The 12,917-nt window shown below is 40.8% G+C and overlaps 1 protein-coding gene and 1 long non-coding RNA gene across 15 annotated transcripts; both read left to right on the top strand.

Annotated features, from left to right (window-relative positions):
* Positions 1 to 2,299: 2,299 nt before the first annotated feature.
* On the top strand, positions 2,300 to 8,483 carry LOC125542696 (putative disease resistance protein RGA4). Of its 14 annotated transcripts, XM_048705850.1 has the most exons (8): positions 2,300 to 2,669; positions 3,136 to 3,211; positions 3,308 to 3,424; positions 3,511 to 3,706; positions 4,119 to 5,802; positions 6,049 to 7,237; positions 7,620 to 7,682; positions 7,995 to 8,483. In XM_048705850.1, exons 5-6 carry the CDS (start codon positions 4,168 to 4,170, stop codon positions 7,216 to 7,218), a joined length of 2,805 nt encoding a protein of 934 aa, XP_048561807.1. In that variant the 5' UTR covers positions 2,300 to 2,669; positions 3,136 to 3,211; positions 3,308 to 3,424; positions 3,511 to 3,706; positions 4,119 to 4,167; the 3' UTR covers positions 7,219 to 7,237; positions 7,620 to 7,682; positions 7,995 to 8,483. The 14 variants fall into 14 exon arrangements, with proteins under 14 accessions (XP_048561807.1, XP_048561804.1, XP_048561803.1 ...); XM_048705847.1 differs by having other exon boundaries at positions 3,139 to 3,211; positions 3,379 to 3,424; positions 3,612 to 3,706; positions 4,119 to 7,237; XM_048705846.1 differs by having other exon boundaries at positions 3,379 to 3,424; positions 3,612 to 3,706; positions 4,119 to 7,237.
* A 3,120-nt stretch (positions 8,484 to 11,603) lies between these two features.
* LOC125547889 lies at positions 11,604 to 12,691 on the top strand. Its single transcript, XR_007300824.1, has 3 exons — positions 11,604 to 11,800; positions 12,279 to 12,410; positions 12,536 to 12,691. It is a non-coding gene; the product is annotated as an uncharacterized LOC125547889 (long non-coding RNA).
* The last annotated feature ends 226 nt before the right edge of the window (positions 12,692 to 12,917 follow it).

Genomic DNA, 12,917 nt, shown 5'->3' with positions numbered 1-12,917 from the left:
AAGGTTCGGAAGTCACCTGAAGACTTACCACGAGTGATTGGAAGGTCTGTGTGACCTTAGCTCAAGGAGAATACGGTGAGGACTTGGTGTCCTGAGCTGCGTGTTCAGGACTGGGTGTCCGGGACTGTGTGTCCTCGAGTTTAAATACTCAGCCGCTCCAACCAGACGTACAACTGAGACACAAGTTGGAACTGTCTACCAAATCATTGTCTTCACCAAGCTTACTGGTTCTATTTCCTCAACTCTTTCATTTCCTCATAACTGTGTTGTGTGTTTGTTCATATCTGTGTTTGAAGACTTTGACTGAAGACTTTTCAGTTCAATTTCTTCAGTCTGTTTGTCTTCATCCTGTGTTATCCTGTGCTTACGCTTCCTGTACTCTGTGCCTGTCTTCATTTCATCATGATGACTATGCTTGTATTCTGTTATGTTTACTTTTGAGTACTTATTCCGCTGCTAGTAGTTCTTCGCTAAGGAATTTCCTCACGGCAAATTCCTCAGTGAAGAATTTCATAAAAGTCGCCTATTCACCCCCTCTAGTCGATATAACGCACTTTCAAATATAATCGGTGTCATTAGATTCATTATGAAATTAGTTTTTATATTTTACTTATTTGGTATGGTCGGTGTCGATGTTTAAAAAAATATAATACGAGTGGGGAAGATGATGGAGTGTGTTTTTATTTATTTATAATGTGGTGTTTTGGTGGGGCTTTCAAGGTGTGATTTTGTGTTAACTCATACTTATGTGCAATTTTTTTTGCGTTGGTGGCTGCATGTACTACATTTATGCTACAATATCATATATTGATATTTTATTTTACTAGCTGGTGAGTCGGTGCCCGGGATTGATATATTTTTGTAGGTCGGCTGCTGCCGATTGATTCGAAAAACTATTGATTCAGCCTAAATCCTGAACCAAGCCCAAAATTAAATACCTCAATCGAATGAAAGAGATTTAAAATTAGGAAGCATGGTAAATTAGAAGAAATGATTGAGAGAGCTTCTTGAGAGAAAAAATATTGTTGACCCGGTCAAAATCAGGTAACCAATTTCAAATTGGATTCCTGAATTGACTATGAGACCTCAACAATTGGGGAGTATTTTTCTAAGTGGTGAGAGGGTGCACGGGATTGATATATTTTTTAGGCCGGTTGCTGCCGATTGATTTGAAAAATCATTGACGCATCAAAATATGAATCAAATCCAAAATTAAATACCTCAGTCGAATAGGAAAGCTTCAAAATTAAGAAGCATAGTTAAATAAAATAATCGATTAAGAGAGCATGAAAAAATGTTGACCCGGTCAAAATTAGCTGGTCCGATCTTAAATTGTAGACCTGAGTTGATTGTGATGCCAATGTATGTAATATAAGCCCGCGCCCCAATGCAAACTAGTAGCGAAAAGGAAGATGTGTTTTCATTTGATTTTTATAACTAAAGTTTATGTGTTGGTTTTCTTGGACCAAGCGGCAGAAGGCAAATGTTGTTTGCTACAAAAAAAATTTGGACCATGTTTTTTCATACTCCCCTCCGCTTCAAAATAGGTGCCGCGGACTTCATACAACATTCACCTATTTTGGGACGAAGAGAATATTATTTTCTTTTCTTTGAGGTTTTTTGCAATTTTATTTTTTATTTCTCTAATTGCTGACATTTTTATTTCCTTCCTATTTTCTCTTTTCTTTTTATGCTTCTTTACTGGTTTCCCTTATTTTTGGTTTCTTGCTACAATAAATGAATAAATGTTTTCAAAAAATATAAACAATTTTCTATAATTGTGCAAACACTTTTTAAATCACACAGACATTTTCTTAGAAAGGCATGAGCATTTTTTAGGTTCATGAATATATTTTATGTTTACATGAACAGTTTTTAAAAAAATGTGCAGCACAATGTTTTTGTTTCATGATGAACATCTTCTAAAGTACATATTTTTTGGCCCCAAAATACGTGAACATTTAGAAATGTACATAAGTGAACATATTTTTATTCTTTTTGTGTTTACGTTTTCCTACTATTTTTATCTTTTCTATTTATTATTTTTATGTTTTTCACTCTTCCCTGTGTTTTTGGAATTTCCCCTTTTAACACTTTTTTTTAAAACATGATGAACATTTTTGAAAATTTTGATGAATATTTTTAAAAATATGAGATGATTTTTTTATAAACAGAATGGAGAATTTTTAAATACATACTATTGAATAATTTTTAAATACGTGATGATTTTATTTTTGCGCATGAACCTTTTTTAGAACACGCTCGGCATTTTTAGAGCTCACAAGAAGCGAGTTATAGAGGCACCCTTTTCGGGACGCTGGCCTGTGCAGCGCAGCTCGGGCCAGGGAAAAGGAGCCCAGGACCAAGAAGGCGACGGGGTAAGGACAGCTGGACGTCGGCGAGGTCGCCCCGCTGGGATCCGGCGAGGGGAGATGGAGGCGACGGGATGGCGGCCGGGAGTCGGCGTGCTTGCGCTCGAGACTCGAGAGGAGTGGCCGTGGCGGGGTCGCGGCTCGGCTCGGCGGAGTGGCGGCCGAGAGGAGGGAGAGGAGGCGGGGTGGCGGCTGGGCTCCGACTGCCCGCATGCCGACGCCGTCGCCGTCGCTGGAGAGAAGCAGAGGGCCAGGATGAGGGTGAGATCAGGAACAGGAGAGGGCGCAGCCAGCCAGGTAACCTCAGCTACACAATTTTTTGTTGAATACTAATAATGCATCGGGAGGATTTCTCTGCGCAAGAAAGATTGCACTATCTGTCTAGATGATGAGGTGGGCACATTAGGTACAACAATTTGTATACTCAAATTAGGACTGGCATAAGTCAATAGGATCCCCTTTATCAAAAAAAAAAAGTATGACTGTCTTGGCCTAATCTATGCATCATTGGGCAGTTGGCAGTGACGAATGCTTACAACTAAATTACTACACAGCAATGAATTAATACTAAGCAGCTCGCCAGTCTCTTTCACAAGACTAAGCACACCATCGCAGCTCGCCGCCTTTGTTGAATAGGCTGTTTGTTTTACCCTGCATTTTTTCTATACTAGAGAAGCAGAGGAGGGGGACTAGTTTCTACCACCTAGTGTTGTCTCTCTGGGTATCCATCCAGTGCTTTATGTGCTCTCTTGCTTGTATCCAGTAGGCAGGTAAGGCATCAGGAATTCAAGAAGAGAATTTGAAGATATTGTTCGCCCTATTCTCTCCCGTTGATCGCGGTATGCATCTACTCAACTCTGAGGAAATTTTGTCTCGGCACGCGTGTTCGTTCCTTTGCTCTTGGTCCACTGATCACTAACTGAAGCTAGATTCAGATGGTCCGGTGGAGATAGGAAACAGTTTGTGGATCTGTGCTAACACGCACCGTGCCTCTCTCCTCTTGCAGCACGCTCATCAGTGCCTTATCAGTTTAGTTACTGACCCATATTCAGGTATATATTCCATCTCAATGGTCTGCACCTTGATCCATAATCGCGGCACTGCTTTTGTTCACTACTTTTTAGATGATCTACTGCAGGTGATGGCAGCATGGTTTTATTCTTGGTGATTTGATTGATTTTCTTCTCTTCTCTATTTTTATCCTGGCCTGCGCTCAACCTTGTGAGGTCTTGAAAGCAGTGATGGGTTGATCGAAGCAAACCGTGTCTTCAAGGTCATCAATATTGATTCCTACTGTCGATGGTTTTTTCCCTGTTGGAAGACTGCTTTCTAAGGTAAAGACTAATCTATCTGTTTAATAGATTAAGATGTAACACTTAAAGCAACGTTTTCTCTGGTTCAGTATGTACACTGTTTTGAAGCTGCCATGGGATGGCCCTTCAGCTGAGAAAACATATACCAATAAATCATTTTAACTTACAAAAATAAAGCACGTGTAAATTTTGTAGAACACAAAAAATGAGAATATATAATGCCAACTCAGGATTTTAGACCACAATATGTGGCACTACTCAGGGTGCTGAATATGTTGTACGTTTCAGAGCTTCATTATGCTAAATTTATTGAAAATGTAAATAGCAACTCAATAGTGATATTTTTCACGCCTTCTAAGACTTGTCTCGGTTCTGAAAGCATGTTTACCTTGTGAATTCGTTTTCACCCTTTAGTTTTGCCATCCCCCAACAGGTCAACCTGATGTTTTTGGTGGGCCTCCTGAGCTGAGTTTCTCAGAGCAATGGCAACCATACTAGAATCTTTGCTTGGGTCATGTGCCAATAAGTTGCAAAATATTATTAGTGATGAGGCCATACTAATCCTAGGGGTGGAAGAAGAGCTTGCAGAAGTGTTGAGACGGGTAGAACTAATACGTTGTTGTATATATGATGCTGAGAAAAGGAGGACAAAAGAGCTTGCAGTGAACAATTGGCTTGGTCAACTGAGAGATGTTATATATGATGTTGATGAAATTTTGGACATGGCTAGATGCAAAGGAAGCAAACTACTGCCTGACCATCCATTATCATCAAGCAAATCAGCTTCCTATAAAGGACTTTCAGTTTCCTCTTGCTTTTGTAACATCGGGTCACGCCACGATATTGCTGTTCGGATTAGAAGTCTGAACAAAAGGATAGAGAACATTTCAAAAGATACAACATTTTTAACATTCAGCAGTAGTTCACAACCTACTGGAAATGGTCCAACAACCAAATTGATAAGAAGTTCCAACCTTGTTGAGCCCAACCTTGTGGGTAAGGAGATCATATATTCAAGCAAGAAGTTGGTAGACTTAGCACTTGCTCACAAGGCAAATAAGTCTTATAAGCTTGCTATTGTTGGAACAGGAGGAGTTGGTAAGACAACACTAGCTCAGAAAATATTCAATGACCAAAAAATAAAAGGAAGCTTCAAGCTACAGGCATGGATTTGTGTTTCGCGGGACTACAATGAAATAACTGTTCTAAAAGAGGTTCTTCGAAATATTGGTGTGTATCATGAGCAAGGCGAAACCATAGCAGAACTGCAGAGAAAGCTTGCAGAAACAGTTGAAGGGAAGAGTTTCTTTCTGGTTTTAGATGACGTGTGGCATCCCAATGTCTGGATGGATTTATTAAGAACCCCATTCCATACAACAAATTCTGGAGTAATATTGGTAACCACGCGAGATGATCAAATTGCAATGAGAATAGGCATACAACATACCCATCAAGTTGATCTCATGTCAGCAGAGGTGGGATGGGAGCTACTTTGGAAGAGCATGAACATTGCCGAAGAGAAAGAAGTGCATAATTTGAGAAACACAGGCAAGGAGATTGTTGATAAATGTGTTCGCCTCCCTCTTGCAATTAAGGTTACTGCTAGTGCTTTGGCAAGCAAAGATCTAACCGAGAATGAGTGGAGAAAGTTTTTAGGCAAATACTCTGGCTCCCAGGGGATGCTCTCTGATGAAATAGAAGGCACTCTATACCTAAGCTATGATGAGTTACCGCATCGTCTGAAACAGTGTTTCCTTTACTGTGCTTTGTATACTGAAGATTCTATCATTTACCGTGGTGTAGTTACAAAGTTATGGATTGCTGAAGGCTTCATTGAGGAGCAACAAGGCCAGCTACTAGAACACACAGCAGAAGAGTACTACTATGAGCTAATCCATCGGAATCTCCTCCAACCAGATGGCACAATTTTTAACCAGGCTCAATGCAGAATGCATGACCTCTTAAGACAGCTTGCTTGCAAATTATCACGGGACGAATGCTTTATTGGAGACGCTGAAACATTGAGGGGTGAGAATATGTCAAAATTGCGACGCCTTTCTGTTGTCAATAAGAAGGATAAATTAGTGTTAACTAGCATGGATAACATGGTAGTTAAGGTGAGGACATTCCTTGCTTTTTATGGTCCATGGAAAATTGAGGATACATTCTTCAAGAGATTTCTACTTCTTCGTGTTCTGGCCCTGAATTACTCAATTGTGCAAAACATTCCAGATTATATAGGAAAATTGATCCATCTACGCCTACTTGATCTTGGTCATACGGGCATATCTCATCTTCCAGAATCCATTGGATCCCTAAAGAACCTTCAAGTATTGAGCTTGATAAATTGTTATGCTCTGCAGAGTCTTCCGTCGGCGATGACCCAATTGTGCAATCTACGATGTCTTCGTCTTACTGGTACAAAAGTAAATCAGGTTCCAAAAGGGATAGGAGAATTAAATTTGCTCACTGAATTACGCGGATTTCTTGTCGGCGACATAAGTGATAATGCTGATGTACAAGATGGGTGGAAGTTGGAAGAGTTGTCTTCTTTGCCGCAAATGATGTATCTTAATCTTGTTAAATTGGAAAGAACGGCTCATTTTCATACAAATGTAGTGCTGGAGGACAAAAAACATCTAAAAGAATTGGTGCTAGAGTGGACCACACATGGAGAGGGACCATATTCAGAAGATGTTTGCAATGCTGAGAAGGTCTTTGAGCTGCTAGTACCTCCATGCAACTTGGAAACCCTCTATATCTTTGGATTCTTTGGTCAGAGGTATCCCACGTGGTTTGGTACCACCTGTTTGTCTTCAGTAACACACTTGTTCCTAAAAAATCTACAATCATGCGTGGATCTTCCACCGGTCGGACAGCTACCAAACTTGAAGTTTCTGAGAATTGATGGAGCACATGTAGTTACCAAGGTTGGACCTGAATTTGTTGGCTACAGGGTGGGTGAACCCATAAGCAATGAGTTCATTGCTTTCCCTAAACTTGAATGGTTCTTCGTCAAGGATATGCCCAACTGGGAGGAGTGGTCTTTTTTTAAGGAAGTGGAAAATGTTGTTGATGAAGGAGGAGACGATGGTGGTGATGAGATTCGTAACGGTGATGCCCAATCTATACGATTGCAACTGCTGCCTCGTTTGGTGAAGTTGAAAGTCGAAGGTTGCCCAAAGCTGAGTGCTCTCCCGCGACAGCTTGGCGAGGACACCGCCAGCTTAAAGGAGCTCTTGTTAATTGGAGCGAACAGCTTGAAGGCCGTGGATGACCTCCCAGTGCTTGAGCTCCTTGTGATTGAGGATTGTGAAGGCATGGAGAAGGTCTCCAACCTCCCTGAAGTGTCAAAACTACAAGTACGTGGTTGTCCAAACTTAAGCCATGTAGAGGGGTTGGGCAATTTGCAGCAGCTGGGGTTGGGCGAGGATATGCAGGAGATATCTTCCCGTTGGGTGCCTGGGCTTCAAAACCAGCGCCAGCGACTTCATGGCGAAGACCTGGATGTCTACACACTATCTACCGGTTAGATGGCAAGGAAAGCACAAGGTATGAACACTGCATATATACTGGTTGTTGTTCTGTGTCTTTGATTGTGTGAACCACAATTAATTTGTATTCTTAGTTTCTTGCAACACAATTTTCTGCCTCATCATATTGGATAGCTGCATAAATAGTACATATTGGGCCATTATGCTTGTGCAACAGAATTGCTTGGATCTATTGTGATTGTAGATGTCCACATGGATGTACCCCCTACGCTCATGCTGGACTGCCACACGTTTGTCATCATATTGTCCTTGCTTTTGATTAACCCAGGAATACATTTCTTGTAATGGATGCCTTGTTTTTATTTGCTTGTTGTAACTACTTCTGAATATTGTTTGTTCCCTAATTCAAACAATATGCTGAGCAAAACTGTGTCAGCCAGGACCGGTGCCACAGCTCGCTTCGACAGGCAAAACGCACGTGACACATACTAAGCCTGTCAATGGTAAGGATGTGCAAATACCTTGATCTGTAGCAAGCTGGGCAGGCTGCACTATATCGAATTTCCTCTTGTGTTTTCTTCCTGAACTTGAGCCGGAGACCTTTGCTGTACTTAAAATGTGTGTCATGACGTTCTTTGGATGAAACCAACCTATTTCATTTTATTTCTTTCTGAACTTGGTGCCAGAGGCCTTTGTTGTACTGAACCTGTCTTTGAATGCTTGAATTTCTTGAAATAGAAGTATAGAACTGGCGTTTCGTTTCGTTCGTTTCTGAACTTGGGTCGGATTGTAAATTATACCCTGGTTTGTTGCAGGAAGTGGTTGGTGGATGGGCCATGCTGCTAAGCTGACAGAGCTGACAGAGCTGCAGACTGAACACGGCACGACGTGTGCATGAATTTCGGGAGGTCAATGATGGGAACCTCAGCGGAGAGCAGAAATGCAGAAGATGACTAAGGCAGAGGCGCGCAGCCGCACTTTGAAGTAGCTGTCTGTGGAAAAAGCATCAAGTATGAAGGGCAAGCTCTGTTCTCTGCAACCGGAATATTAGATTATTTAGACTGCTGGCTGTGATTAAACTGAAGCGAGGTGTGTCTTTTGTGTAGTACTAACTTTGTATTAAATCAGCCACACTTATCTGGGGGCAGAGGGAATATTTGTTTACGCATGGATGGTCCCACATGGATGATCCATCTTGTGCTTAGGACAAAGGTTAATCAACGGCTGCACTAAAAGACAAACCGCAATCACCATAAGTTTGTAGTGTTCTTCTTTTTTCACTGCACGCAATTAAGTTTGTGATCTACTGTTTGAGCATTTTTCATTGGTCACTGGTCATCAGCAAGTTAAATATGACAGTTGGACCGAGCATATATATTATTCTTGTTCATTTTTGAATGTTCAAATGTATTACTCCCTCCGTTCACTTTTGTAAGTCGTTTCAGACAGGTGAAATTGTGCTGTTTTGCACATTATCTGAAACATCTACAAAGCCTAGAGAGAGTATTAAGCCTGTTTTTTCAAATAACAATATACTCCAATTTAAGTATTCAGCTTTTTCTGTTTCTATAAAACGAAAAACTAGAGCTCGGGTACGGGCCCAAGAATTGGCCCGAGGCTCATGTCGTCGGCCTGGACTACCCATGCCAAGGTTTATACCGGCCCCTCCAAGCCGGTAGGAAGTCTCACTATGGTCATTGGCGCTGCTAGCCACCCTGCCCGCGTCCCATTCATCGCGCGTCCTACTTGAGGCGATTTGAGCATGTTTTCTCCGGGTTTTTATTTCCTTTCTTCTCATTTATTTCTTCATCTCTTTTTTCATTCTTTTTTGCATTTGTTTCTTCAGTTTTATTGTTCATTTTCTTTTTTTGTTTCTTCTTTGGTTTTCTTTATTCTTTTGGTTTTCTATATGTCAACAATATTTTTCTAATACATGTCTAACATTTTTCCAATACATATTCAATATTTTTTAATACATGGTCAACATTTTTCTATACATATTTTAAACATTTTTCAAATGCTTGATTAACATTTTTCAAAAACAAGATTACAATCTTTTAATACATGGTCAACATTTTTCCTATACACACTATTACATTTTTTCAAATGCTTCATTAACATTTTTCAAATACAAGATTAACATTTTTCTAATAAATGCTCAACATTTTTTATATGCATATTAAACATTTTTCAAATACTTGATTAACATTTTTATACATAATCTCACATTTTTTTTAATGCATGATCAACATTTTTCTAAACACATTTAACATTTTTCAAATGCTTGCTTAACATTTTTCAAACACTTGTGAAATATTTTTTTCAAATGCTTGATTAACATTTTTATATACATGATAAAAAAATGCCATCATTTTTCGTCAACATTTTTTCTATACACATCTAGGATTTTTTAAATGCTTGCTTAACATTTTTCAAATACTTTTCCAATTTTTTTCAAATGCTTGATTAACATTTCTATATACATGATCAAAATTTTTCATTATTTTTTAATACATGGTCACCATTTTTCCAAATGCGTGATTAACATTTGTTCAAAAAAGTTCAAATGCTTTATTAACATTTTTTAAATACACGATCAAATTGTTTCATACACATTTTTATATACATTTTTCGTATACGTGATTATCATTTTCTCTATACACATTTAATATTTTTTGAATGCTTGTCAACAGTTTGCAAATGTTTTTATGTAGAGTAATTTTTTAAATATATTTATTTAGAATATTACGAAGTGTAAACAAAGGTAAAAAAAAGCAGAACACGAAACAGAAAAAAAAACAAAAATGAGGCTACTTTTCCGTACAGCTGGGCGGGCCCAATTGGCGCCACCCTTCGGTGAGGGTTCCCACCGTCTCGCTTATTGCAATACATAGGGGCGCCCCTCCAAGCTCAATCTAATTTTCTTCAGAGTCGATCCCTGTTCTCACACACAGATGCCCTCTTTTCGCGCCCACCACCTTCCACATCGACGACACCCCTGGAGCCATTGCCTCACCTTTCCACCATAGTAGATAACATGGATTTCATGCACCAGATGAATAGGTAATCAAGGGGAAAATAGGAAACAAATTAATTTTTTTTGTGTGATAAACAATGTTGAGTGTTTCACATCGGTATTGAGTTTGTTTATATGATAAAAACATTCGTAAAGCTCATGGTGAAAAAACGATGCTTCAAGAAAGCTGTTTTTGAAAGCATTTTGCAGCAGTAATTTTGCCTTTTTTCTCCGATAATCAGGATTGTCTTTCTATCATGAAAAATTGCACGTAAGCGAAAAACTAAGCAATGTTTGTTGCAAGAAAGAAAAAAGCCAAAACCGTGCGGAAGAGCTCATTTGGGTTAAGCCGCCAGCTGCCTCCACCGGTCGTGCAGCCCGAGCAGCTCGACGACATGAGGAGGAGGCGGCGGCCATGGCTGAGGCCAGCATCGGTGCCTTCGCCCGAGCCCATGCAATAGTCCGACGACCGAGACCGCTATCAAGGCTCGGGCATAGTGTGTGCGGCCGCCGCACAGGGCCCCATTTGCGAGGGGAGTTGGTATAGTGCCATGCTGCGACCGTTAAGGGAGCGATTTGCTCATGTGCGCGGGCGTTGGTAGGCTAGCCCAATACTTTGGATCAAGCACTTGTACAGAAAGCGTAGATTTGATTTGTGGGGTTTTGTTTTCTATTAATTCTTTCCACAACATCAAAAAATTAAATGTGTTTAGAATATTTTATGAATTTTACAAAATATAAAAGATTCATGAATCTGAAAAAATGATCACACTTTAAAAAAATGTTCATGAATTTGAATAAGTTGACAAATTCAAAAAATGTACACATATTTGAAAAACTGTTTTCACAGATTGAGAAAAAACGTTCGCGATTCCAAAAATTGTTTGTGGATTCAAAAGTGTTCATGATTTTGTTTACAGATTTTAAAAATGTTCATGGATTTGGAAAATGTTCACAAATTCTAAAAATGTTCACAAAATTGAAAAGGCCTGTGTAAATCATTTTCCCCTAAAATACGCACCGCATTTTTAGTCACTTCGGCATCGCAAGTAGGGCGTTCACCGACAATCCATCCCCAACGAAGGAACGTTCTCCAGATAAACACGTAAAAAAACTGTCTTTTTACCGAGCCCAGCCATCTCTACTCGCCCGGGCGGGCCCAAACCCAAACCCAAAAGAAAAGAGGCGGGAAGCCTCAAACGCGTCCCGCCTATTCGGCGGGAACGGGCTTCCATTTCCAGGCGCCACATAAATAAAAGCGAACACCACTCCTCTGCTCCCACCCTTTCTTTCCCCCCAAATCGCCCGGCACCTCCAATCCCCGTCGCCCCCCGCCCAGAAACCCTAACCCCAGCCCCAGCCCCCGCCCCAGCCCCCATGGCGAGGACGGCGAGGCGCCGCGTGGAGGAGGAGGAGTAGCAGCAGGACCAGTCCGACGCCGGCGGCTCCGGATCCGGCGAGGAGGCGGGAGGGGGCGACGCGGAGGAGGAGGTCGACGAGGAGGAGATCGAGGCCGTCACCACCGGCGCGGGCGACGACGAGGAGGAGCAGGAGGACGGCGGGGAAGAGGACGGGGAGGAGCCGGAGTCCGACGACGACGACGAGGTGAGCGTGGGGGCTCGATTTAGAGGGTTTTGGTGCTCGATTTAGAGGGTTTGGGTCCATTGATAATTAGTTTGGTTCATAGTTATCTGCATCCCGTCCCAGCTTCAATAATAATTTGGAAGCATTTTTGTATAGTAGTACTACTAGTAATAATAACAATAATAAAAATAAAATAGAAATAATTTTTTAACAATATATAGTAGCAGCAGCAGCAGCAGTAGTAATAATGATTTTGAGACATTACCAGGTTTGAATATGCCCTGGATCTGGACTGAATTGAAGCTACTGCTTTGAAAAAGTGGCCCTTTCCATGCCTTACAATGCAATGCAGTAGTTGTCTAGGTGCTTGCAGTCTTTGTATTCTTGTGCAAAGTAGGAAGCATGGCAAAGGTGGCTGCAATGATGTTTGAGCTTTACCAGTTTATGTGCTTTCGTAATATTTGCACTATTTGCGCCTGCCTAACTGTTTCCGTTGCAGGCCGAAGACCCTGTTGGAATTCCAGAGGTAGGGAAGCAAGAACGAGCCAGGCTCAAACAACTTCAGAAACTGAAGAAGCAGAAGATCCGAGAGATATTACAGACCCAGAATGCTGCAATTGATGCTGACATGGTGTGTTTCTCCTTTTGTGAGATCCCCTGAATATAAATGCCCTTCTGCAACTGATTTGCATCGTGTGCGCATTTGATGCACATTCTTTGGTGTATATTGCATTCTCATCGTGGTTTTGATCACAGAACAAGAAAGGGAAAGGGCGATTGAAGTACCTGCTGCAGCAGACAGAAATATTTGCCCACTTTGCAGAAGGAAGCCAGACTAAAGAGAAGAAGTCGCGTGGAAGGTGATTCTTGGTTATGTTTTTTTTTTAAAAGCAATCCTTGGTTATGTTAGTGCCACTATATAGTACTTTACTATGAACACCCATCTTGGATGACCAATAGAAATTGCAGCCACATGTGCACCGATCTAATTTGAAACATCAATGAAAATTGAAGAAAAAAAATTCTCTCATAGCACTACTTCCATTTGCATTCCCCAAACATATGGTTCTGTCCATCCTCATTTCCTGTCTTCCCTAATAACTATCATTAAGTTATAGGGTTGCTAAACAGCGTTTGC

Source organism: Triticum urartu, chromosome 3 (genome assembly GCF_003073215.2).
Source record: "Triticum urartu cultivar G1812 chromosome 3, Tu2.1, whole genome shotgun sequence".
Lineage (NCBI taxonomy): Eukaryota > Viridiplantae > Streptophyta > Magnoliopsida > Poales > Poaceae > Triticum > Triticum urartu.
The sequence above is the reverse complement of the archived record's forward strand: the minus strand, read 5'-3'. Positions and strand labels throughout refer to the sequence as shown.

Bases quoted from the DNA above. Each gene is read 5' to 3' on its own strand.
- LOC125542696 (XM_048705847.1), top strand. From the start codon at position 4,168: ATGGCAACCATACTAGAATCTTTGCTTGGGTCATGTGCCAATAAGTTG.